General features: G+C 39.1%; 1 protein-coding gene across 3 annotated transcripts in view; it reads right to left on the bottom strand.

The window, feature by feature from the left end:
* RAB27A (RAB27A, member RAS oncogene family) overlaps positions 1-22,733 on the bottom strand; it is a 32,000-nt gene that overhangs the window by 5,430 nt on the left and 3,837 nt on the right. The window contains exons 2-5 of one of the 3 annotated variants that reach the window (XM_030457374.1): positions 14,116-14,242; positions 8,595-8,725; positions 3,002-3,036; positions 926-1,098 (exon numbers count right to left, since the gene is read on the bottom strand). In XM_030457374.1, the coding sequence (XP_030313234.1) occupies positions 926-1,078 (153 nt within the window). In that variant the 5' untranslated portion in view covers positions 1,079-1,098; positions 3,002-3,036; positions 8,595-8,725; positions 14,116-14,242. The remainder of the gene's footprint in view (positions 1-925; positions 1,099-3,001; positions 3,037-8,594; positions 8,726-14,115; positions 14,243-22,733) is intronic. The other 2 variants (XM_030457372.1, XM_030457373.1) reach the window with 2 other exon arrangements.

The following is a 22,733-nucleotide window of genomic DNA, read 5'->3' on the forward strand; positions in this document are numbered from 1 at the left end:
ACTCAGCATTAAAATATAAATAAGGGCATCTGTTAGCTTTGGAAAAATCAGAGGAAAGTAGAGTCACTTGTTCAGAATGCTTCACGTTACCTTTATGGTCTTCTTTACCTTCACCTGTCATTGTACCCGAGATTACCAGAGTTACAAACATAAGCTTAAGAGACACACAAACTTGCTGAATTTGTGGATCACATTATTCAGGTTGTGAAACCTAAATCTTATCCCGAGTTATCAAATATGGTGATCAAGCAAACTCACCATGTTTGGGTTTTCCTACAAGAATACTAACTTATTCAAGAGACCAGTTTCACTGAGTAATGATCAACACCCAATTGTTACCATAATGTAGTGCTCAGCTTTGTATCAACAGTACATTTGCCCAATTTAACAACTCAGGGGTTAAAAAAAGAAAAAAACAAACCAATACAAAAACCAATTTTACTCTGATAGTGGTAGCTGGTCAGGAAGTTAGTTCAGCTCCATGTATTGTGCTATCCTATTTCATTCACATGTTTGGAAACAGTTTTAAAAATCAGCACTGCAGTCTTTTTTCAGTGGCCTTTTCAGTTCACAGACAGCAAAAACTGCCCCATCCTTCCTTGTGAAGGGAGTTCAAGAGTAACAGTGCTACTCTGGGCACTATGGGCACAGCTCACAGAGTCAGTGCACTCCAAAGTTGTAAAGCAGTGAGACAGGAGTTGCTTAGAATCAGCTTTTCTTACTTTAACTTAGGGAAAAGTGGCAGGGGGATGCACAACACACAAAACCAACCTGGTAAAAAGAGATTATTTCCTTGTCACAAGATTAAGCACTCAGTACTGGTTGCATGCCTACACACAAGACTCAGCAGGCAAGATTGTTAAAAAATCGATTTTAGCCATCACCAAGACAGATATTATTGAAAAGTAGCATTGTGGAAACTCACCACTCTCTTCTCCCGAAAGTCAATGCCCACAGTTGTGATGAATTTGGAATTAAATTTGCCATCTGTATATTGGTAAAGAAGGCTGGTCTTTCCTACTCCTGAATCACCAAGAGCTAGAAATTTTATGAGGTAATCATAGTCTCCATCAGACATAATGAGAATTCAGGAGACACCTTGAAAAGCAAAGCAAAAAAGTATTTGTTAGTCAACAACTCTGCCAAGGGTTCTAACAAATGTTTAAAGTACAAATCACTATTTGAAACACAAATCATCCAGCAGCAGGACCAGTTCTGTACTGTTTTACAGGCTGGTTTCACCTTAAACTCTCAATTAAGCCAATTACCAATATCAAATTCAATTGTGACTGAAAAAGTACATAGTTAATTTTATTACATTCCTTTTACTAGAAAGAAAAGGCAACATAATTTTAACTTCAAGAAAGACTAAAAATCAAGATCCAAGTATTTGAGAAATCTGAAACATGAACTGCAGAACTGTTTTTAATCTGCATATAGGACAGCTAAAGCTACTTAGTATTTGTGCAGTGCAATTCTGACCTCACATTATGACATTATAAACACGCAAAAAAAAAAATTCCAGAGTGCCCAGTATATTTAAATAAAAATGACAATAATTTTCTATTTTTCAGTCTTGAAAAATGTTTTCATATGAGGAGGAAAAGTAACCAAGCAACTTTTTGCTGTTCTTAATTTTGTTAAACTTTTTTGGTTTATTTAGGACAATTTTCAAAGTTTTAAAAGCCCTTATTATTATGTTAATAATTTACACTAAATCTTGATGTACTAAACAACACACAGTACACATTTAAGAAATTAAGAAATTAAAAAATGGTCCCTTTGGGGCCATTAAAAAAATAACCATATTAGGTATAGTCTTACCAAAGAGCATTAGTCAAGATTTAGAACATAGAAATAACTGGCACACTTCAGGTATAGTGGACAGACTAATGTAAGTGCACTAGTACTCTCCTGTTGAGTAGCTACAAAGCCTTCTTCCCCAAAACAAGGAGTAGAGAGCTGCCTTATGTTGTGTTCAAAGACATGAACACAAAAAGAATATAACTATTCTAAAAGCAACCTAAAACTGGCATTAAGTAATTTCCTATGAAAGAAGGAAATAGGTACCAAACTAAAAAAAAATACATTACATTATAAAATATTAAATAGTAAAATCTGCTGTTTCAATGGCAAAAACATATTTTTGGAATTATTTGTAGCTTGAGCTACATAAAATTACTCACTTTGAGTCAAGTACTGCAGTAGTTTGCACCAATGGCAAAACACAATTCATTTCTTGAATATCAGCTCACAGCTTAAAGTTTAGAGCTGTATCTCGGGTATCTGGGTGTCAATCACCAGCATTAAGCTAAAACCATTTATATCTTAAAGCTTCAGCTTTATGTCACCATTGCTTTTGGTTCCATGACCAATATCTGATTATTTTACTCACCCATGAGTCATGGATTTATCATCATCAAACACAGGCAATGGTCAGATTTACACCCAGATACTCTCCCACTAAAGACTCAGTCACTTTTTTGCTCTTTCCAGTTTTGAAGTCTCCCTTTCCCCAGCCAAGCCATATTTCTATATTTTCATTATGCCATCAACGACAGTAAAACCTTTCAGGAAAAGGGTTTTAGGTGACAGAGTTTACACTCACTACCACGGCACAGCCAGTTAATTCACTTTTAATACAATATTTTGTAACAGAATGAAAGATGGGGAGGGGGAAACAAAACACACAACAACAACAAAAAGCCCCACAGTAACAGTTATGAGTGAGCTTTCTACATTAATACACCCCATCTGCAGACCTGCATCAACCACACAGATCTGAACGAACAGCATATTCAAGTAAACAAGTTGAACAGGCAACCACACACTGAATCAAAACATTTTTAGAAGAAACAGAAGCCCTGATCTACTAGATACACTCAGACATACCAGAAAATGCTTTTTTGGGGGTTTTGTTTCAGTTTTTTAAATCCTGTCCCTCACTGGGGAAGAGGAGGGTAAAAAAAAAAAAAAAAAAAAGTAAAATCAGATTGCCTACCTTGTAGGTCTACAAAGCCTTTTCATTGAAATGCACTAGAAGAAAGGGAAAAATATTTTAAAAACCAAACAAGGAGGTTTTTATTAAAGATTGGTTTTGATTTAGACTTCTTCCATCTCATATATGATGTTTCTCAGATTTCCTCCAAGGGCAAAGGGCTACGTTAGCTCCCTCTCTACTCAAGTACATTTCTTTCAGCTCAATACCCCTAAATTAATTCTTTCTTAAAAAGCTTTAAAGCAAATCTTAGAGCTAGAACATTATAAAAATAAAGATAGCTTCATGTATTTTACTGTGCTACCCCATCTGTATAAAAGTACTTGCCTTGACTTGTTGGTATTTTGTTAGCTAGTTGTATAGGAAAACCATTTTGGAAAACAGCTGCAAATGACAGTACCACATAACCACTGCTAATTTATGTTGTAAAAAAGATAATTTATCTTGCCACCTGTGCAAGACATTAGAGGAACTTTTACCTGGAGTTGCAAGAAACTCTTATGGTTCAGCTGAACCCTTCTGCTGGAACCAGAGCTGGGTGAAAGCTCAGCTTAGCACAAAAGGTCAAGGTTAGACCTTGGGGAAGTAAAACCTAAAGGTATTCCTAGTGTCCTATCTGATTTCTAGGGTATCTGTTTGGTCAAACACACAGCATCAAATCAGCCACTTAACCCTCAGTTCTCCAAATGGCTGATAAAAAATATAATGTGCAAATGACTGATAGAGGACTTGAAGCCCTTCCCAGGAAGGGCATATAATGCTTTCTATGGGATTTGCTTGAGAAGGAAATTTTCTCCTTAGGCTTTTGCAATGCACACACCTTTCAGTGCACCCCATAATGTCAATTTATTATTCAAGTATCTCCAGGGAGTGGTTCTTGTGAAACTCTGCACAGTTAACCTATCCTTGGAGACATGCAAAGAGCTATTTTCGTAGCAGTTTCAAGCCTTGTCCTCCTCCCTGTACAAATATTTAAAAAGTGATCTCCACCCTCTGTTTCTGAGACCTGCAGTCCTAGTGCCCAGATACATTCAGCTCCACAGAACAGAAAGAAGAATATATTCACAGCAAAGTATAATCACAGAAAAAACTGCTGTGGAGTTTTTAAAAGTCATGGCCCTGTTACTAAAAACCCATCTCATTTTTTCCTTCCAATTTTGCTTTTTTTTAAAATTATGCTTTATAGCTTCACACCTTCCAGTCTTTCCTTCCACGTTGTTATACCTTGTATATAGAGCGGAAAGTAGAAGAAATCAGGAAAAAATGATGATAGAATTAGAGTTCATCAGGTCACCAAAAGAAAAAAAAAATCTATTAATTTTAGAATGAGCATTCCCAAATCTTGCCTCTAAGAGCAAGCAATCCTCTGCTGAAAAAAAAGATTCACTGATGGACACAGTTTTAGGCTCCACATCAAGCCCTCCAGGGTTTGCCTTTTGCAAACCACTCCTTAAATCCCATTCAGCTTTAGGTTTGTCTTGCATGCAGATGGACAGGGGCTGGGAAACTCCACTGGCCTTTTCCTTTTGCTGACAGGATCCCTGCAGCCATCACTTAAGCTGTGCTTGTACAGCTGCTGCTCTGAAGCCTCCACATACACACACACACATCCAGATCATGGCTTGCCAAGAAGGGATGCTCTGCAAAATGAGTGCTGCTCTTGTTCAGTGGATTTCCTAGTCTAAGGTACTTTCACATTAGAGGTAGCCATGCATCAACATTAAAAGGCTTGTATTTTTGCCTCCAGGACACAAATATCACAAATCTATTATGTGATAAAACATTCAAGACTATGGCAGTGTCATTCCTGTATAAATCCATAGCATGCAGGATTTCCCCTGGGCAGTATGGGGAATATGTTTTCTGAACTGGCCTTACACAAAAACTACAGAGCTGATGGAGGAAAGAAGGAAAAAGGCAGTAGACACAAAGAGACAGATAAATGAAAACACAAGCAGAAAGAAAAAACAAGAAAAAAAAAAAGAAAAAAGAAAATCTGCATATAAAAATGTGTACACACAGTGTAAAATTCAGAAAATCTAAACATGCTTATAATCACAGTCCTCAAGCACATCAATTTAAAGTAAAGTATACCACTTACCCCAAACTCTGCTAAAGGAATAGTTAGGGCACACTGGAGATAGTACTCCCAATAGGAACATTTTTCTAGCACCACCTCCCTAGCACAGAGCCAAGAGGCTTACGTGTCACCTGTTTGCATTCATGCTGATGGGTGCTCAGAGATCAAGAGGTGTGCCCCATGTCTTCATGTCTAAGGAGGGTGCTGCCTGACAGCATGGCTGGGAAGCAATTACACAGTTGATACATCCCATTTATTCCTAGATGCAAACAGCATTTGAGAAGAGTTTTTTACATGACCTCCCTAAGAACAGACCTAAAATATCTGCTAAATCACCCACACACCTTAATAAAATTACATTGTTCCTTATAAGTCTTTTAATACAAAAATGTATTAATGATGGAGTGTATGGACACACAGCTGTTCGATTCCATTCACAGATTACACCCTTCTCTCACGGGTTCAAGGAGGATACAGCAGTGCCTAATGCAAACTGCTGGCTTTTCTTTCTCTCCTGCACAAACTCAAGGACACTACTGCCCCATGGGTACCCTGGTGAAAGCATTCTTCACCATTTTTATCTTCTTCAGAAATCTATGAGTCTTTGGCCAAGACTAGAACATAAGGTACTACGTCTGACATGGCTTCAGACAACACCAGCAAAACCACTCCATTTTGAATGCTTCCAGAGGAAGCTTTTGGGGGATGGGTGTGTGGGGTTCTCCCCACTCTACCTAGCCAGCCCTCTCAAGAGAAAAAAAAGCCACTATTCTGCATGAAACTACTCAAGAAAAACCCCATTTCTTTGACTCAACCCACTCTTCCCCTCATACCAAGTAAAATGACACTCTTTACAACTCAGGCATCACCCCAGAATCCCAGATCTGCAGTACAGCCAGCCATAAATCCAGTGACTAGTGTGGTAGGATATACCACACAACTATAAAGAGACATGCTAATTCAAAATTTCCAAACAACAGATATTACATTAATAATTAATTCAGCTTTTAAGATACCACAGGATTATTCATATTTTAAGATATCAGAGGATTGAATCATTTTCCTTTTGGGGATAGGCAGCAGATGCTCACTTCTGCAAGTGTCATTCAGCTTTCAGGTAAATCTTACAAAGACAGATGAGTTGTGTCTTGGCTTTGCCTTTTATACTCTGGAGAACCATACTCTGCTGGAACAAAGGTGTCCTAGAAGTAGAAGCCAAACTGCAGTGTATTTACCTGCAATGGAGAGCCAGCCCTCAACTGATGGATGGATCACAGCTAAAGGTTGGCAGCTATCACAGCAAGGCCAGTGGGTGATAGACAAAAAAGTTGTAGTCTACTTAAGGAGGCTCCACTGTATTTACGTAATTAAGCCATATTTGTACATATGCCATGAAAGAGTCAATGATATTTACAGTTCAAAAGTACTTGGCAAATGAAGGTTTCCACAAATACAGCTTAACTCTTGAAAAAGAAGTTGAGGCTGCATGCTTATGACCAAAGGGTTGAAGTGTATTGGGGGAAGAGGAGGCTAAATCCCACTGACAGATAAGGAAGACACTGCAGATCTCCCAACAGACAATGTGTAAATGCAATGGATGGTAATAATGCATTTGCACAGGTTTGAACCTTTTGCAAATGCAAGTAAATTCATACTAAAAAAAATCTCCTCACGTAGACACTGGATTGATGTGAACAACTTCAACAGCTGTTCTACATGTCACCCAATCTGTTACAGCACAAACACTGAGAAAATGATCTGGACCTCAAAGGAGTATGTTCACTAATCCAGCCATACCAGCACTCCCATCACACTGCAGCAAAGCAACAACCACGTTCCTGCCCAGCGTGGGTGAAGCGTGGTGCAGAGCCTCACCCTGCTCTAAGGCTTCGGAAGCACCTTAATGCTTGCAACACCAGACACCACCAGATGCTCACCAGCTCTGTTGAAACAACAGACAGGGAGTTAAACAATGCTCCAGCTTAGTCAACACTTTGTTAGAAGTGCCTTTGGCTAAAAGCTGCCAGATATGTACAAATGTAATAAAAAGAAATTATAAAAACAATTTTATATAAGGTCGAGTAACTGCTATGCTGGGGAAAGAGAGTCAATTAATAAGCACTTTACAGAAAAATTCTGAGCTGCACTATTTTTTTTTTGCTTTAGTTTTGGCCAAAATGACACATCCTGTGACTTCTGGGACTTTCCTATAACATAAATAACAAGAAGGAAAATACTGCTTCCTTTCACAAAGGAGAGGAAGGGATTCGGTTGCTCTGAGCATTTATCTTTTGGTTACTCTCAACTGCTTTACTTGACATTTCACTATTCTTTTTAGTTTCAACTATAGAGGCTGCAAGTCTTTAGCATCCAAGTAGTGATGTCAGTTCTGTCTCAGCTGAAGATGCCCTAGGACACTTTGTCAGCTGTCAGCATTGCTAGAACCACATAATTTTGCAGGAAGAATTGACAGGCACACAAAGCACTCTGAGAATGAGTTATAATGGGAGATGCCAGGCATAAAACCATAATCCTACTCACAAAGGTAGAACAAAAGTGGTAAATGAAGCAACAAGTCTGCAGATGTGGGGAGATCCTTGCACAACAGGCTGTGCAAGAAAACAGCAGATTCTGGATTTCGTTTCCAAAAAGTCAGGAGAAACAAGGAACAGAGAAGCCAGGAAAGGAAATAACAGTTAGTTTTGCAACTACCTCTACATTTCAGCATGAATAAACCAAAGAAAAGGAGGCTGAATTTCAAAGAATACCTTAGCTACATAAAGAATGAAAGACAACATGGCACTGGGAAAAAAAAATGGAAAAACAGGAACACTGCAGGTGATACTCCAACATCACCCATATGGAAGGATCTCTCTGCAGTTTCAACTTCTCTGCAAAGGGAACAGCACTATCTCTACAGTTTCTAATATCTTCATGGTAAGAAAATACTGTAGACAAAAAAAGATTTGCAGTGGTATCTGAAGAAAACACCTGAAGTGTCTCAGAGGACCTGTCTGCCTCCTGAGATCTAGAGCTTTTGCCTCCCAAGTTACCTCTTTGAATTCTCATCAGAAGTTGCTTTCAAATTGTAGCAGTGAAGCAAACATCCACGTCATGAAAATAAACTCCAGTGTAAACCAGGAAAAAGAAAGCAAATCCTTGTTTTCCTTTTTGGTTTTTGTTTTTTTTTTAAACAGCTACTTGCTCCTTCCTCAACCATTCAACTGGTCTTCTAACAAATACATTAAGCCACAATGCCTTACAAGTTAACATGCCATGTTTTTTGACTAACTTATCCACAGGAAATTCAGATCAATGACCAGCATCCTTCCTTGATGTGACAATTCTGGCCTTTTTGGGACCCAGCTCATAACTTACCCATAGCCTAACCTTAACATTTTTAGCACATCACTAAACTATCCCTCTTTTGATTAGCATGGAATTATGAGTGACTGTCATACACTTTACAGTTTTACAGTTTCCAACTCTTTCAGTCAACACCAGAATTACACTCACAAAGCTGGAGAGTATTCAGAGGAGGAGGGAAATATCCAGAACTTTGCCCACGCGCTCACTCAGCAACACTTCCAACTTCAGAAGGGTAAGGAAAGAGAATAGGGTTCTATTTCTGCCCTCAGAAATAGCCACTGAAAGGTAAAGGAAGAGATAATAAAAATCACATTGGATCATAAGAATTAAGCATTTCTTTAAGGAACAGATTTGTTTCCCTGGAGATAACAAAAATCTCCAGCTAGACAGATAAAAAGCAGACACACGAAAAGGGAGGTTAAAAGAAGGGGAAACTGAAAAAGGAAGCAATTTCATATATGCAGTTAGAATATGAATGGAATGATGTCTCTATAAAAATATATGCATGTACTCATCCTCAAGATAGTATTATATTTTATGCTCTGCCTACATAGGCAACTCAGCAGGCTGCAGCACACATTAGTCAGGCCAGGTTCTTTGTTTAAGCCTGTTAAAGCACACACTGGAAACAGCCAGAGATAAATACTTGCAACTTCTTTTAAAAAATTGGTTTTTCTTCTTTAGGACAAGTTCTCAGCTGCCTTTCACCTTGTTTTATAAGACATACAGATGATTCTCCAAAAGGTCAGAACACCAAGCTTACAAAGGATACAAGGATACAATGCTACATTAGAGAGAAATAATCTGGCAAAAATAAATTATCATGATTAGGTCAACTGAAATTTTATAGAGAAGGTCAGGCAACAGACAACCTGAAAACACTTCCTAATTGCTATTAGATAAAAGTGAAACTGACACGAGTATGATACATCTGGGACTATAAAACTGCAATATGGATGCAAAATTATAGGGGCAAGTGAACATAGCAGTAAGGCAGGAAAGAATTTCAGTGCAGAATTTAAATCCACCTTTTTATCCTTTGGATTGGGAAAGATATGCTACTCTTCTTTTTCATGGGAAGAAAAGTCTGTGCTTTGCTAACTCAGATTTTTTGATTGGAAGATGAAATAAAAGTTACCTTGTTTGCAGCTGCTACCATTCTATAGCACTATTACTTTTCTATAGTATTGTGAACTGTCCTTATAGTTGGTGCAAGTTATTTGATTCAGTTCAGCAATAAATATCAATGTATAGTATTTCTTACATTTTGTTCTAGCTGTTTATTCCTCAGGAAGTTAAAAGTTTTCTCATTACTTAGCTGACATTGAAATAGCCAAAGGCTTTAGCATCCACCAGAACTTTGTCTACACTGGCCAAAAGCAAACAGGTACCCACAAGGCACCATGGCCTTCTGGAGCAGATCTGATGTGTCAGGTCACATGCCCAGCCACCAGTGAAAATATCCTGTTCTTCAGAAAACTTACTGGTTATAAAAGCTACTGATATATCAACTAATCAGTATCCAATCATAATGAGCTGGAAAATCTCTGTTATCTATGAATATCAGGCATGACTATGTCATTGGGAATAATAAGGTATTTGTGAAAACATTTAATTAGAAGGTTTTCTTAAATGGATCCAGCAAAAGGGCAAAATAAATTTATATTTATTTGTGGGAAACCAGGGGAAACTATCAGTTGAAAAAAACCCTGTTCAGAAACTATAACAGGCTATTCCTTCTACTCCATTTCAAATCCAGTGTGATTGGACTTGAAATATAAGGGACAGTCAGAGATACTAAGCAGGGAAGTGGTACACAAGAACAGCGATGGAAGAATGTATCTAGATGGATAAAACTGAGGCTCACAGCTAGCATTCACATCTCTAAAACTTTTAAAAGCTGTAAAGTCTTGACAGAAACCTCTTTACATGTGCCAAGCTCACTAGGCATACTCCAGATCATGTTGGCAACCACTGTAGTGGGTAGACAGTCAGAGCACTGCAGGCTGGCAGCACAACACTTCAAAGAAATTAAGATGGGTCTGTTGAGAATAATCTGCTCTTAAAAGGCCTCAGAAGGAACTGAGCCTTTGATTTCAGAATCTGCCATTGCTAAAGTCAGAGAGATTTTCACCCAGAACTGGGCAGGAATTTTTTTGTAAGCATGTCTGAAAACAGAAATCATAAGTGATGCTTCCCTGCTTTATACATGCTATGAAAAGGTTAGAAATAACTTGCTGAGAATACTCCAGGCATACCTTAACTTGTCCATTACATTAAAAGAAAAAACCCACCACTTCTGTCTGAAATAGAGCCAGGGTGTTCAACAGGCCACAATCTGTTCTCTTCAGGAAGCTGCTTATGTCCAACAGCAAAGCAGAAACTTTGATCAGTGACAGCAAGACACAGCTACTTTGGAGCACACCTGGGTCTCAAAACTTTAAGTCTCAAACCCTTGTAACAACACCAAGTTAAAACTACAGGTGGTTTGGCAGGAAGTTGTTGGGGTTTTTTTGCAAGACTTAGAAAATAAGCCCATACTTTCAACAACTTACCAAATCTTCCACTTAAACAGCTCCATAACTGCACCATGTATTATTGACACAGTGCAAGCTCTCTGCTGAGGCTCTGCAGTCTGCCAAAATACTCAGTGCTTTGGCAAAATGTTTGCTTCAATTTGTATCCTAGCACAGCTTCTTTTCTAGAGCCTCAGAGAAGGAATAATTCAAAAGAAGCATCAATTAAGCAGTCTGAACTGCACAACACAAAGCTTCCATTCAAAAATATCCTGCTGTTTTTCACCCTGAGTTGCCAATATTATTTATCTTACTGCTCTGATCAGAACTGCATATTACAGCATAAATTATAGTTAAACCTCGATATACAGCAAAGACTGCTCAGATAAACTGCACAACTGACTTGAATTTCTTACACTAATTCTTGTTCTGGAGGTATGCATAGACTGCAAGGCAAGCAAAAAAGAATCACAAGTCTAATGCCACAGTTTTCCCTTTTCGTTTTAGTTATTCCTGGCTTAAGTGAGGGCACCAAGACAGCTGCAGAGTAACACCCCTGGCTGAAGCCAAGCAGCTGTTGACAGCTTTTAATGCTGTAGATGTCCCCCTGCAGAATTCTTCCTCAACACTTCATGCAGATGTACAGCACCCTTATTTCACTTTACCTAAACTACAATAACAGGCAATTTCCTACTTCTCCCCTCAGAAGTCTTCAATTAAAATTATTATTTAGAATGTTTCCGCTCTAGCTACTAAATGGCTTAGCAGCAGCAAGCTTGCAGAGAACCACCTCTATAACCCAAATTCAAGAAAAACTAAAGTTTTAAGAAAATAAACTGCCAGTCAGACTGCTCTGACTGATCCAAGCAAGGCAAGTCCCCAGTAGAAAGCAGCACCAAGGAAATGCATACATAATTTTCATACCACAGTGGATTCAGACTGTGTTTTCCTGACTTCAAACTATCTGCTAACAACAACATACTTATGAAGAATTAAAAAATCTCATACAAGTTGAAAATCAACCTCATATAAAAAAATCACAATTTTTTCTATCTACATTATGACTGCAAAAGGCATCAAACCTCTGAAATGGCAAACATGATACAAAGGGTAAGTGGATGGAAAGAACCTCTGCAGCTGTGCATTTCTCTGCACAAGTTACAAGGCACTGGGAGCATGCAGTGGTACTGTCCAACAAGTGTTTCTCTTTGAAAAGACTCATTAAAGCAGTGCTGCTCTTTCATGTTCTATTAAATACAGACTTTAGCTCACAGTGTTTGGTTTCATTTTAAACCAGTGCATGTGATTTCCTATCGGAGATAAAGATCCAGTAATGAGACTGCAGGAAAAACATATTTAGTATGTGAAAAAAAAAACCTCAGCACTAATCAATACAGCTGCAGTAACTATAGTGGAGCTGAGCTAACATACACCAACCCACTCAATCCCAAAGAATTCCCACCTCACCAGGATCTCAGTTCTGCTTCTGTTTATACCAACAACCACACCATAATACATCAAAACTTCTGTTTTGTAAAGAAACTTTATCCCTATGACACAGTATTTAAACAAAATTTGGAAGCAGGAACTATATTTCCCAGTAATGAAGTCTAACATTTTAGACCAAAGAAAAGCTACTCTTAACTTTTTCTCTTTAAAATGTTAATTCTGCTTTCCTTTCACACGAGCTTATTTCCCTCATCCCACTAAGGTGGTTTTCTATTAACTACTTCTAAGATACTGTAAATGAAACACATGCTGGGAAAAAAGCAAATATACCAAAACCCAGTGAGAGTGTGGTGAGGGAAAGGGGGCCAGCACCACATGCTGGAATATTGTTTTGTTCTATACAATAGAATCCCAACATTATCAAAATATAACCCTCTAATAACTTATGTTATTAGAAATCACTACCCTAAAATGTGCTAGAAATTGTTTCTGCAATACACAAAATGCACACATAATGCAGTAACTGAAAAGCATTATATAACAATAAATTACAATAAAGCAACCTCAATCAATCCATCCAGCACAGCACAGAAAAAACCCACTAAACTCAAGCCTTCAAGTTTACAAAAATCCTTCCACTTCTTTATATAAAGCTTTTTCACACACTGAGGATGCCTACAAGGAACAGCAAGAAGAAATATTTTACTACCTTTATGAATCTGTTGCTACTTTCTCATAAACACAAGTCAAGACTAGAAAAATCTTAAGTTACACGATGCTAGACATCAATTAAAACCCTTGGAAAGCCTTGTGACCTTCTCACAGAAGTGGATAAAAGAACATTGTTTTCCGTTCTCTGAACAACTCCTCCTTGCTTATTTGCAGTCTACAAAACCTGAGGTTTGGTCCATGATTAGAAAAACACTGGCAGACACTGGGCTAGAAAGGATGCCTGCTAACAAATTCATGCTCGAGGTGGCAAGGAATGTCTTAGTCATTTAGGCACATACATTTTGAATTTTTTCCAGCAGAGATACAAAACACAATAATAACATTCCATCCCCACATTGCCTTGACCATAATTCATTTTAAGACTGGAAGCATTACCACATATGACTGAACAAGGAATGTGAACTAGATGAGCTCTTACAGTTTTCTTGCAGTTCAATTTCTTTTGCTAATTAAAAACTAATTACTTGTGCAGCAAACTTGACGAGCAAAGGTCCAATCCCACTTTCTAACTCTAAAATGAGTTTGACTTCAAACAGAAGGAAATGGAGGCTGAGTTGGGACCAGAAAGGGCACCTTAGGGTTCCTGAACCCAGACACTGGTCACTGCAGGCATTTTAATCTCCCTGATTAACTTACCCAGGCTTGTCTTTAGAGCTGACTGATTTCCTTGTGATAAGGAATGACCAAGGAACTACCAAAGAGCTGCAGTTCTGTCATTTAAACCCAAAGCCTGTGTTTTACATAAGCCAGTATACTTCCCGTTTTAAGGTTACTTTTCCCTCTAGAGCATGAGGATGCAGCAAGCTGAACTGTCTCTCAAAAAAATCAGAATATTTCAGGCAGTTGTCAAATGTACAGCAACATCGTTTCAAAGCTCTTAAGTGAAGAACAGTTGGCAGGCAACAAATGTCAGCTCAAGGAAACAATGTAATTAATCTTTTGGATATTTTAAAAAGAAAATGTTTACATACCTGTGCTTAAGAGCTGGAAATGGATCTGTAGTTTTCCAGGGGTACTTTAGTGAGGAGTTTCCTGACACAGTTCAGAGCTCTTTAATACCATAGTCATGCAACAAGAGCTGTTTCTCATCTACAGGGGCTACCAGCAGAGAACGAAAATAAAAACAAAATGGTGCAGTTCAGTATAAGAACTCCAAAATGCACACTGACATGCAAAGCTGCCAGCCCCACACAACCACCCTGCCCACCTAATTACATTCAGCTGCTTGTCATGTGGTCTTGCTGACGGATCAAGTGATCTCCTTTCCTCCTTTTAAAACTAAGCAATGGAGTTCACCAGACCTCCCTAAACCAGGTAACTAACATCAAGTCTTGCTTAAACTACGGACCCTCCTCCTTCTTGTCACACAGGCAGGAAGTTTCAGTTTGTTTCCTTTAAAAAACAAACAAAAAAGAAGCCGCACTACCACAACCGTGCACACACACACACACACAGTGCTCTAACGAAACACAGTGAGTATCAAAAACTCCCAAAACCTAATGGAGAATTTCAATTTTGAGCCCAGTTTTACTTTATGCCTTTACAGATGGCTGAAAATGTTAACAAAACCAAAACTGGCACAGACACCAGAGTGAGACCACATGAGGAGCTGGAAGGATTTGGGAGGTGACGATAGTACCTAGGGCTTTGTGGGCATCCACATGCAGCCCCTTCTGTTAAACCACTCCTGATAACAAGTTCCAATAAAAGACCAAGATGTTGCCAGAAACTTCCTGAACGATAGCATGTAAATCTGCAAGCTTCCCCACAGCACAGTCCTAAGAGACACATGCAGACATTCCAAACATGGAAATAGTTTCATGGAAATGAAGTTACTGATTTAACATGTCAGCCAACTCTTCCTCACCAAGGAGTCTGTTCATTAGGGCTTGTTAATCCAGGCACCCAACAGGCAAGGTTGATGTGCCCAGACAGTTTACAGCACTGGTAAAGGACTTGCTGGATAGAGACCCCTGCACCAGGTCCAAGGGATGAGAGAAGAACTACAGAGTTGCCTGCAGTCACCACGAGGACTCATCCCCCCTCACGATGCCCTTGACATTACAGATACTAACAGCAGATGACTGAAAGGCAGGAGCAAAGTGAGTTTTGTACTCACCATGTAAAATTAAGCATATGTGAGCTTTTACAAAAGATGGGTTGCCTTGCACAACCCTTACTTTTCTTTCCTCACGGTGTTTCAAGAGCAGTGAAGAAAGAAAGGAAATCAAGAAGCTTTCTGTGACTAATCTCCAGGCTTATAATTTAAGTATCCTTAATGTATTTGTCTGCCAGTACAGAAGACAATTTCACAAGCTCCTTCATTCACTTGTTTCAGCATTCAACTATCTTGCCTCCTTTCCTGCAGATCAAGGCAATTTTTATTGCCCTTTCTCCAAAGTGAACATCTAAGTTCTGTTCTACTGAGCTGGCAAGCAACTATCTGTGGTAGAACACCTTTATTTCTGTCTTAGCATTTTTCCAAATTTAATAAAAAATCATTTATTTGATAAATAAATGGCAGGTTATGATTTTTAAAACTCTACCCATCCTTGGCTCATTCCAATCTTCTGTAAACTTCACAGTTTCAGAAAAATACAGATTATTTTTGCTCCTACATGCAATAAAATTGTTTGTGTTCAGTTTTAAGCAACACAAACATTTTAAACTTTCACTGCTTCCCTGACTGATACCATCACATTTATTTATTGAGAAGAAATATTCAGACCACAAACATCAGAGAATTTCTGGTAACAGGTCCAGAATACAGAAGGAGGAACAGGATAAGAAGTGTTGACAGACAAAGCAACAACTCTTTTTGCCATGTTGCAAACAGCCCTGGGGAGTGGCTACACACACTGAACACAAGCTGCCCATCTGGAAGTCTTAATCAGCAATGTAAAAAGAGTTCAAACTCTTCCACACAGTCAGATTTTTGCCATCTTCAAGGGGAGATCAATAAATAAATAATTCCCAGACTAAAGCTTTTGATTTCAGGATGAAACGAGGCTGCTTAGCTTTCCTCTTAACAGCTTGATATGAGGAATTCCAACTAATTTTCCCTCCCCACCCCACCTTCCAGGAAAGATTTTATCTAAAACAGTAAGACTGCTAGGAAGGTAAAGCTGAAATAAAGCTTATTTTCTGAGGCTGAAGTTATTTTGATTGCAAAACTGCAGAGCTAGTATCAAAACAGACAGCTTCACTTTACAGACTGAGACGCCATGAATTTCAAGTCTCTGTTTTTAAATAAACAGATTTTCAGCTCTCAGCAAACACTGCACAAACAGCTGAGCCAACCCTCCTGCAGTGGCAGGAAGTGCAGACAAACTATGACAGCAGCTGGAACAGGAACCACTGCAGCCAGCTCAAGGTAAGCTGCCTTCTAGCTGCTACCTAAATCTTCAGGGCTCAGAAGAGCTTGGACATTTTCTAAGCTTGGGGGAAGTGTCAAAATTTAGGGCCAGTAAAATCCTAAAACTGTGAAACATAGTTTTGAAGCTACAGGATGACCACCTATTTAGTTATTAAATCTTCCCACCATTTTTACAAATATGAACAGGTTGCATGAGCCAGATGACCCGAATGCATTAAATGTATCACCTTCTTGTAAAAACAATCTATGCTTCACAGACCTAGGAATTTATGGGGAAATTTGAGGAGAGTCAAACACAGTGGACAGTGTGGAGTATTCTTCAACACAAACATCATAGTATTTGCCTCCATACATTCCATGCTCTTGAGAAAAGCTGCAAATGCCCAAACTGTCCCACAGGAGGTGTTTCCCATAGAAGAAATCACTGGATTGCTACCTGTCCGACCATGGTTCTTGCAGGAATTAGGACATCTGCCTCTGGAGACAGAAACTGGAGAAGACCTAGCAGCAGTACATTTCAGATAATCATAGAATCATAGAATAGGCTGGGTTGGAAGGGACCTCAGAGATCATCGAGTCCAACCCTTGATCAACTACCGCCACAGTCACTAGACTATGGCACTGAGTGCCATATCGAGTCGCTTTTTAAATGCCTCCAGGGACGAAGAGTCCACCACCTCCCCAGGCAGCCCGTTCCAATGTCTGATCACCCTTTCCATGAAAAAATTCTTTCTAATATCCAATCTGAACTTCCCCCGGCACAATTTAAGACCATGCCCTCTTGTCTTGCTGAGAGTTGCCTGGGAAAAGAGACCAACCCCCACCTGGCTCCATCCTCCTTTCAGGGAGTTGTAGAGAGCAATGAGGTCTCCCCTGAGCCTCCTCTTCTTCAGGCTGAACAGCCCCAGCTCCCTCAGCCTCTCCTCATAGGATCTGTGTTTGAGTCCCTTCACCAGCTTGGTTGCCCTCCTTTGGACCTGTTCGAGGATCTCAATATCCTTCTTGAACTGAGGGGCCCAGAACTGGACACAGTACTCAAGGTGTGGCCTTACCAGGGCTGAGTATAGGGGCAGAATCACTTCCTTGGACCTGCTGGTGACGCTGTTTCTGATACAGGCCAGGATGCCATTGGCCTTCTTGGCCACCTGGGCACACTGCTGGCTCATGTTCAGCTTCCTGTCAATCCAGACTCCCAGATCCCTTTCTGCCTGGCTGCTCTCCAGCCACTCTGTCCCCAGCCTGTAGCGCTGCATGGGGTTGTTGTGGCCAATGCTACAGTACAACTCACCTCTGTTTTCTAAACCAAAATCTGTGATCTTGCCTAACATTAGCATCAACTTCCCCCACTCCTCAGGTTCCCAAATCTTCTGGAGGTTACCTAGTCAGCACTCTGACAAGTTAAAGGCTTTTTCCAACACACATCAAAAACTCACCATGCCCTTATCAACAGCTATAGTTTTCACATGTGCATTCAACAAATGACCTGCAAGACCATGGAATGAAAACCAACCAGCAGGAAGACAACAGTTATTTGTTAGCATCCACAATCTTATCTGTGCCACAAAACCTGTACTGGCAAAGAGGAAACTTAACAAATGGAAGAGGGAAAAGCAGACACTGGGACAGACTGCCTATGAACTGATTTGCATGTATGGTGGCAAATTCAAAAAAAAAAGCCAAAAAGCATGCTATCAAGCAATTATTTCATATTGAGAGAAATACCAGACAAAATACAAAAAAGAAAAAAATACACGAGAAAAAAGGAAACAGGAAAAATATGAACACATTAATTGGTGTGGGCAGATTCCTACAACTGTACAAGGGAATTACAGTTGTTTCCTTTGAAGAAAGCCAACTTCTCACAAAAAGACACTGTGGAAAAAATTAGAGGGGCTGATGGGATGTGCTGCAAAGGAGAAGTGAGCAGCTGCCACATTAATGAGCTCACTACTTACTGTCACAGCAGTCTGTGGATGCAGTAACACTCCACCACCCCAAGACAGAACCAAAAAGACCTGAAAGAGAGACAAAATCCTTTATATTGATTTTTTTATACACCCCTCTCACCAATATCCCTCCAAGTAAGAAAGAAAAGACAACCCACACTCAGAAGAAAAGCTCTCACACCAGAAGTGTAATAGCTGAACTTTGGCAGCAACAAATCATGAAATACCACTTCAGTGATTAAAATGAAAGTAGGTCAGGCAGGCCTGCCTGCTACCCAAAGGGCACATCTGCTAAATATTTAGTAATACAATAGATTAAAGTAAAACTTTCATGTTTTATTCTTTGAACCATAAGCCAATCTGGGCAGTTTCTAGCAAGGGTGACAGAGTTTTCTTTTAGCATTTGCAAGAGATATATTATTGGTATTTCTAAAGTCGGTAGCGTCTTACGCAGAAAAAATCTTCTTAAAAATAGTTTCCTTCTAGAGAGTTTCTAAATAACTAACTTGCAAGAGTTACCAGGTCTCTTTAACAATTAAAAAAGTTAACACTAAAATAACTGACAAATTAAAAGCATCAATTTTGTTTTCATGGAACATCATACTGCTGTTCCTGACAGGAATCCTTCCCAACAATTAAGCAGTCAGCATCAGCATTTTGGAAACCTTTAGACCAGCCTCTGGCATCTTTTTCATAGGAAAAACATCAAAAGATTGCTTCCTGAAGCAAAATTTACTTATATTTGAAGAAGTTGTTAGTATCCTGGAAAAGACTAGTAAAATTATCCCCAACAAGCAGATTTAATTGATTTGTCAATTCTGTTGAACTACCAGTCTAGTGCCTTCACATTCCTTTTCATTGATGTCAATGTAGGCAGTTTTTCTTACAGAAAGCCAAGAGTATAGGTGTTTGTTCCAAATCTGAATGCAAAGGCAAAAAGAAAATTAATTCCTAAATCAGTTTCTATCTATATTGAAGTTCTGAAATACTAGAAATGATATAATAAATAATACAATGTTCACGTACAAAGTGTTAAGAAAAGCTGAATAAAAATTTCTGTATTTAAAACAGGAATAAAATGTACTAGTTTAAGAACAAACATGATTATTCATCTTAACTGAAATTAAAAAACACCTTTTTGCATGTAAGAAACAATATTTGGGTGACATTTGCACTACTCAAATATTGTTGCACTACATCATCTGTACTTGAAAAAGGAATATTTAACCTAATGATAGATTAGTTGCTTGAGATGTCACAGCTCTTCTTTAAGACTTAAGCTGGTTCCACATTTTGTAAAACTTAGGAAGTGGGTGCCTGTACACATGGAGAGAGTGGGTAGAACACGAATGCACACAGACAGAAGTACCTCTGCATTTTTGTCAGAAGCTGTAAAAGCATGCCAATAATCTGATGTCTCTACCTTCAGAGTTACAAATCTTATTCTAGATCAGTGATCTTTATCTACATATTAAAAGGGTTGTTAACCAAGTAATTTTTTAATTAAAAAACACCGTAGCTTTACAAGAAGCTTCCTTAAAAAGGATTTTCAATGTTTTACACTGTGATATTAGTACAGTTTTGAAAGTTACTTTGGTATTTTTATGCATGCTCATGTTTAACTGATAAACATTTTCTCCTTGCACTACCTGATGCAGTGTGTCACTGCCAAGTCAAAGACACTGCTTTTTAAAACTGATCTCAGCAGAGTTCCAATTTGGACACAACTGCTTTTTTCTTTCCAGCACAAGAAGACCCTGTTCACATCTTCTGTAAATCTGCTTAATAGGACAAGTGGTCCTTCACTGTCCTCATGAGCTGACAACAGTGTCTTGTACACTTTTAATTTTCTCTCAGGAGGAAAAATTGAAAGGCCAGTTATTTGCACTATTTGACAGATACAGAAGTCTGCCTTAGCTCTGCTACATAAAGTATTCCTTTTGTCCCATATAACTGTTTGATCTTCCCTGCAATGAAGCATATGAAACCTGACTGAACACCAGTGATGCCTTGTTTTCTCCTCTACCATTTTTTAAGCCATGAACATCATTAACATTAGAGCTCCTTCACTTTCACATTTATTCAGCAACTCCCTAAGTTAAGTATAACTAAACTGACTGGTTAATCTTTCTCCCCCCATAGTGTGCAAGAGGCTTGTGTGGGCTTACAAAGGTGGCACTTCTGCAGTACATTACCAAACATGTGTTTCAGTTCCATTGGCTCATTCCATTCCCTGTGAGACTTCCAATTACCAAAAATGTTACTGCTCACTTTCCTTATGATCCCAGGCTGAAGGAAAATTCCCTAGGGCTCAACAAACCACACTGGAGACAGTGAATAGAAATATGGACTTCTTGGAGCAAAGCTCCAACTTTGCAATGCAAAAAACAAAGCTGAAATGTGGACAAGCCTCTCAGCCTGGCTTCCTGAGGGAACAAACCTTATTACAGGGAGCAGCCAAGGCATTGAATTTCTGTCATTTCTGCCTTCTCCCCCAACACTTGAACCTGCTGATGAGTTTTTAACACTCCTTCACAGACAGGCAGAAGCCACAAACCTATGAAGCTCCTATACACTTCATGAAAAATGGGAAGCTGGATAAAGGAGAGAGAGAGAGAGAGCTGGCAGTGACAGCTTTTCATGGGACATCCACCAGCTGCCTGAGCTGACCATGGCATTGCTCAGACTACCAGTAGAACACACTGGGCAATCATTACATTTTACATTTACTTTCAATTTGGATTTAAAGACATTTTCAAATAAAAGCAAATTAAATTTAAGGACATCTCTTATGAAAATCAAAAAGTTAATAGATTAAAAACTAGCTCAGTTGCACTGTACTAGCAGTCCAAATTTTATGTGGTTTTTTCTGTTTTGGTTTTAATCCTATTAGAAAGCATGATTCCACTTGTGCAGCACATTTTTTCATAGGTCTTTCATAGGTCATGATCTTCTACTCACATCTGGATCCCATGCCCTGTCCTGTGCACTGGGGGCTGTATCCAAACTGACAGTTCTAGAAAACTATCAAATACAGATTTACAGGCACCTCTTCTACTTCATAGCTAAAGAAAATTAATCAACCCACTACTTTAACAACTCCAGCTTAGGGCTACACTTACCCAAACTAAAATTATGAGAGCTTTGCCATCAAATTGAGAATAAATACAATCGAATTCAGACAGTACTGTCTTCAATCTTATATTACATCATCCCTGTACCGATATGTCTACCCAGAAACATTCTAATGCAAGAAAGAATATGGAAAAATTAAGTATAGCCAGACAGTTCATGCCCCAGCAGAAGAGACCTGTCAAGTTGAATCATTGTCAGAGGAGAAAGTCAGCAGAGGATGTGCTGTTACGTGCATAGGATCTTAAAGAGCTGGATAAGAAACACTCTTGCAAATGGATGATAGCAGCAAAACTAGAAACTAACCCAGGACCAGTATTTTGGTCAGATACAGTCATGCATAAAGTTTGGTTTGGAACCAAACAAGTGGGGGAAGAGGAAAACATATTTGCAATTGAAATAACAAACAAACACCAAAACAAAACCCCTACACATTCTGCTAGCCAGGCTGCAAAACAGACTTGGAAAGCACCACTCGCTGGCAACAACTGTAATAGGAAATCATCTCTCATGCAAACCTTGCACAAAACAGCTTCACAGCACAAGAAACTCCTACAACTACGAGCTCTGAGGGATGCCCTGAAGTTTTCAAAACGTTAATCATGCAGTCATTGGCAGGGACTTGCAGGAGGAATGTAATTTCCCTCAGCAACTACTTATATGAAACATCCTTGCAAGATCTTGTAGACACAAGAAAACCAGAAGACTTGCTTTTGTACGGTAAAAAATGAACCAACTTTCATTTTCCTCCTACCCAACAAACATGTTTTGTTAGTCCTTATCACTAATAGCAGCCTTCAGCCTAGTTCATACATTCCCATTCCCCAAGAATGATGGTGAAAGAATTGTTTTCTTCCTTTTCAGTTAATGGAGCAACCTTCTTCCTAGCAGCTCTTTGAGCACCTCAGAGACCAAATAAAACACCCAACAGTTTTGAAAACAATGAGGTAGACTCTCAGAGAGAAACCTGGTTGATGATGGAGAGCACATACTGTTCGCTTTCACAGCTGTATTGTGGCTACCATGGCAGCACTGCCATTTTGAAGAGTTAGAAATGGGAGGATACTTTTAAGCAAGAGAAACCTCATCACCTCCTAGTGACAAACGCTGCCCTGTGAGTTAAATATCTTTAACA

This window comes from Calypte anna, chromosome 10, assembly GCF_003957555.1.
Source record: "Calypte anna isolate BGI_N300 chromosome 10, bCalAnn1_v1.p, whole genome shotgun sequence".
In the NCBI taxonomy this organism is placed as follows: domain Eukaryota; kingdom Metazoa; phylum Chordata; class Aves; order Apodiformes; family Trochilidae; genus Calypte; species Calypte anna.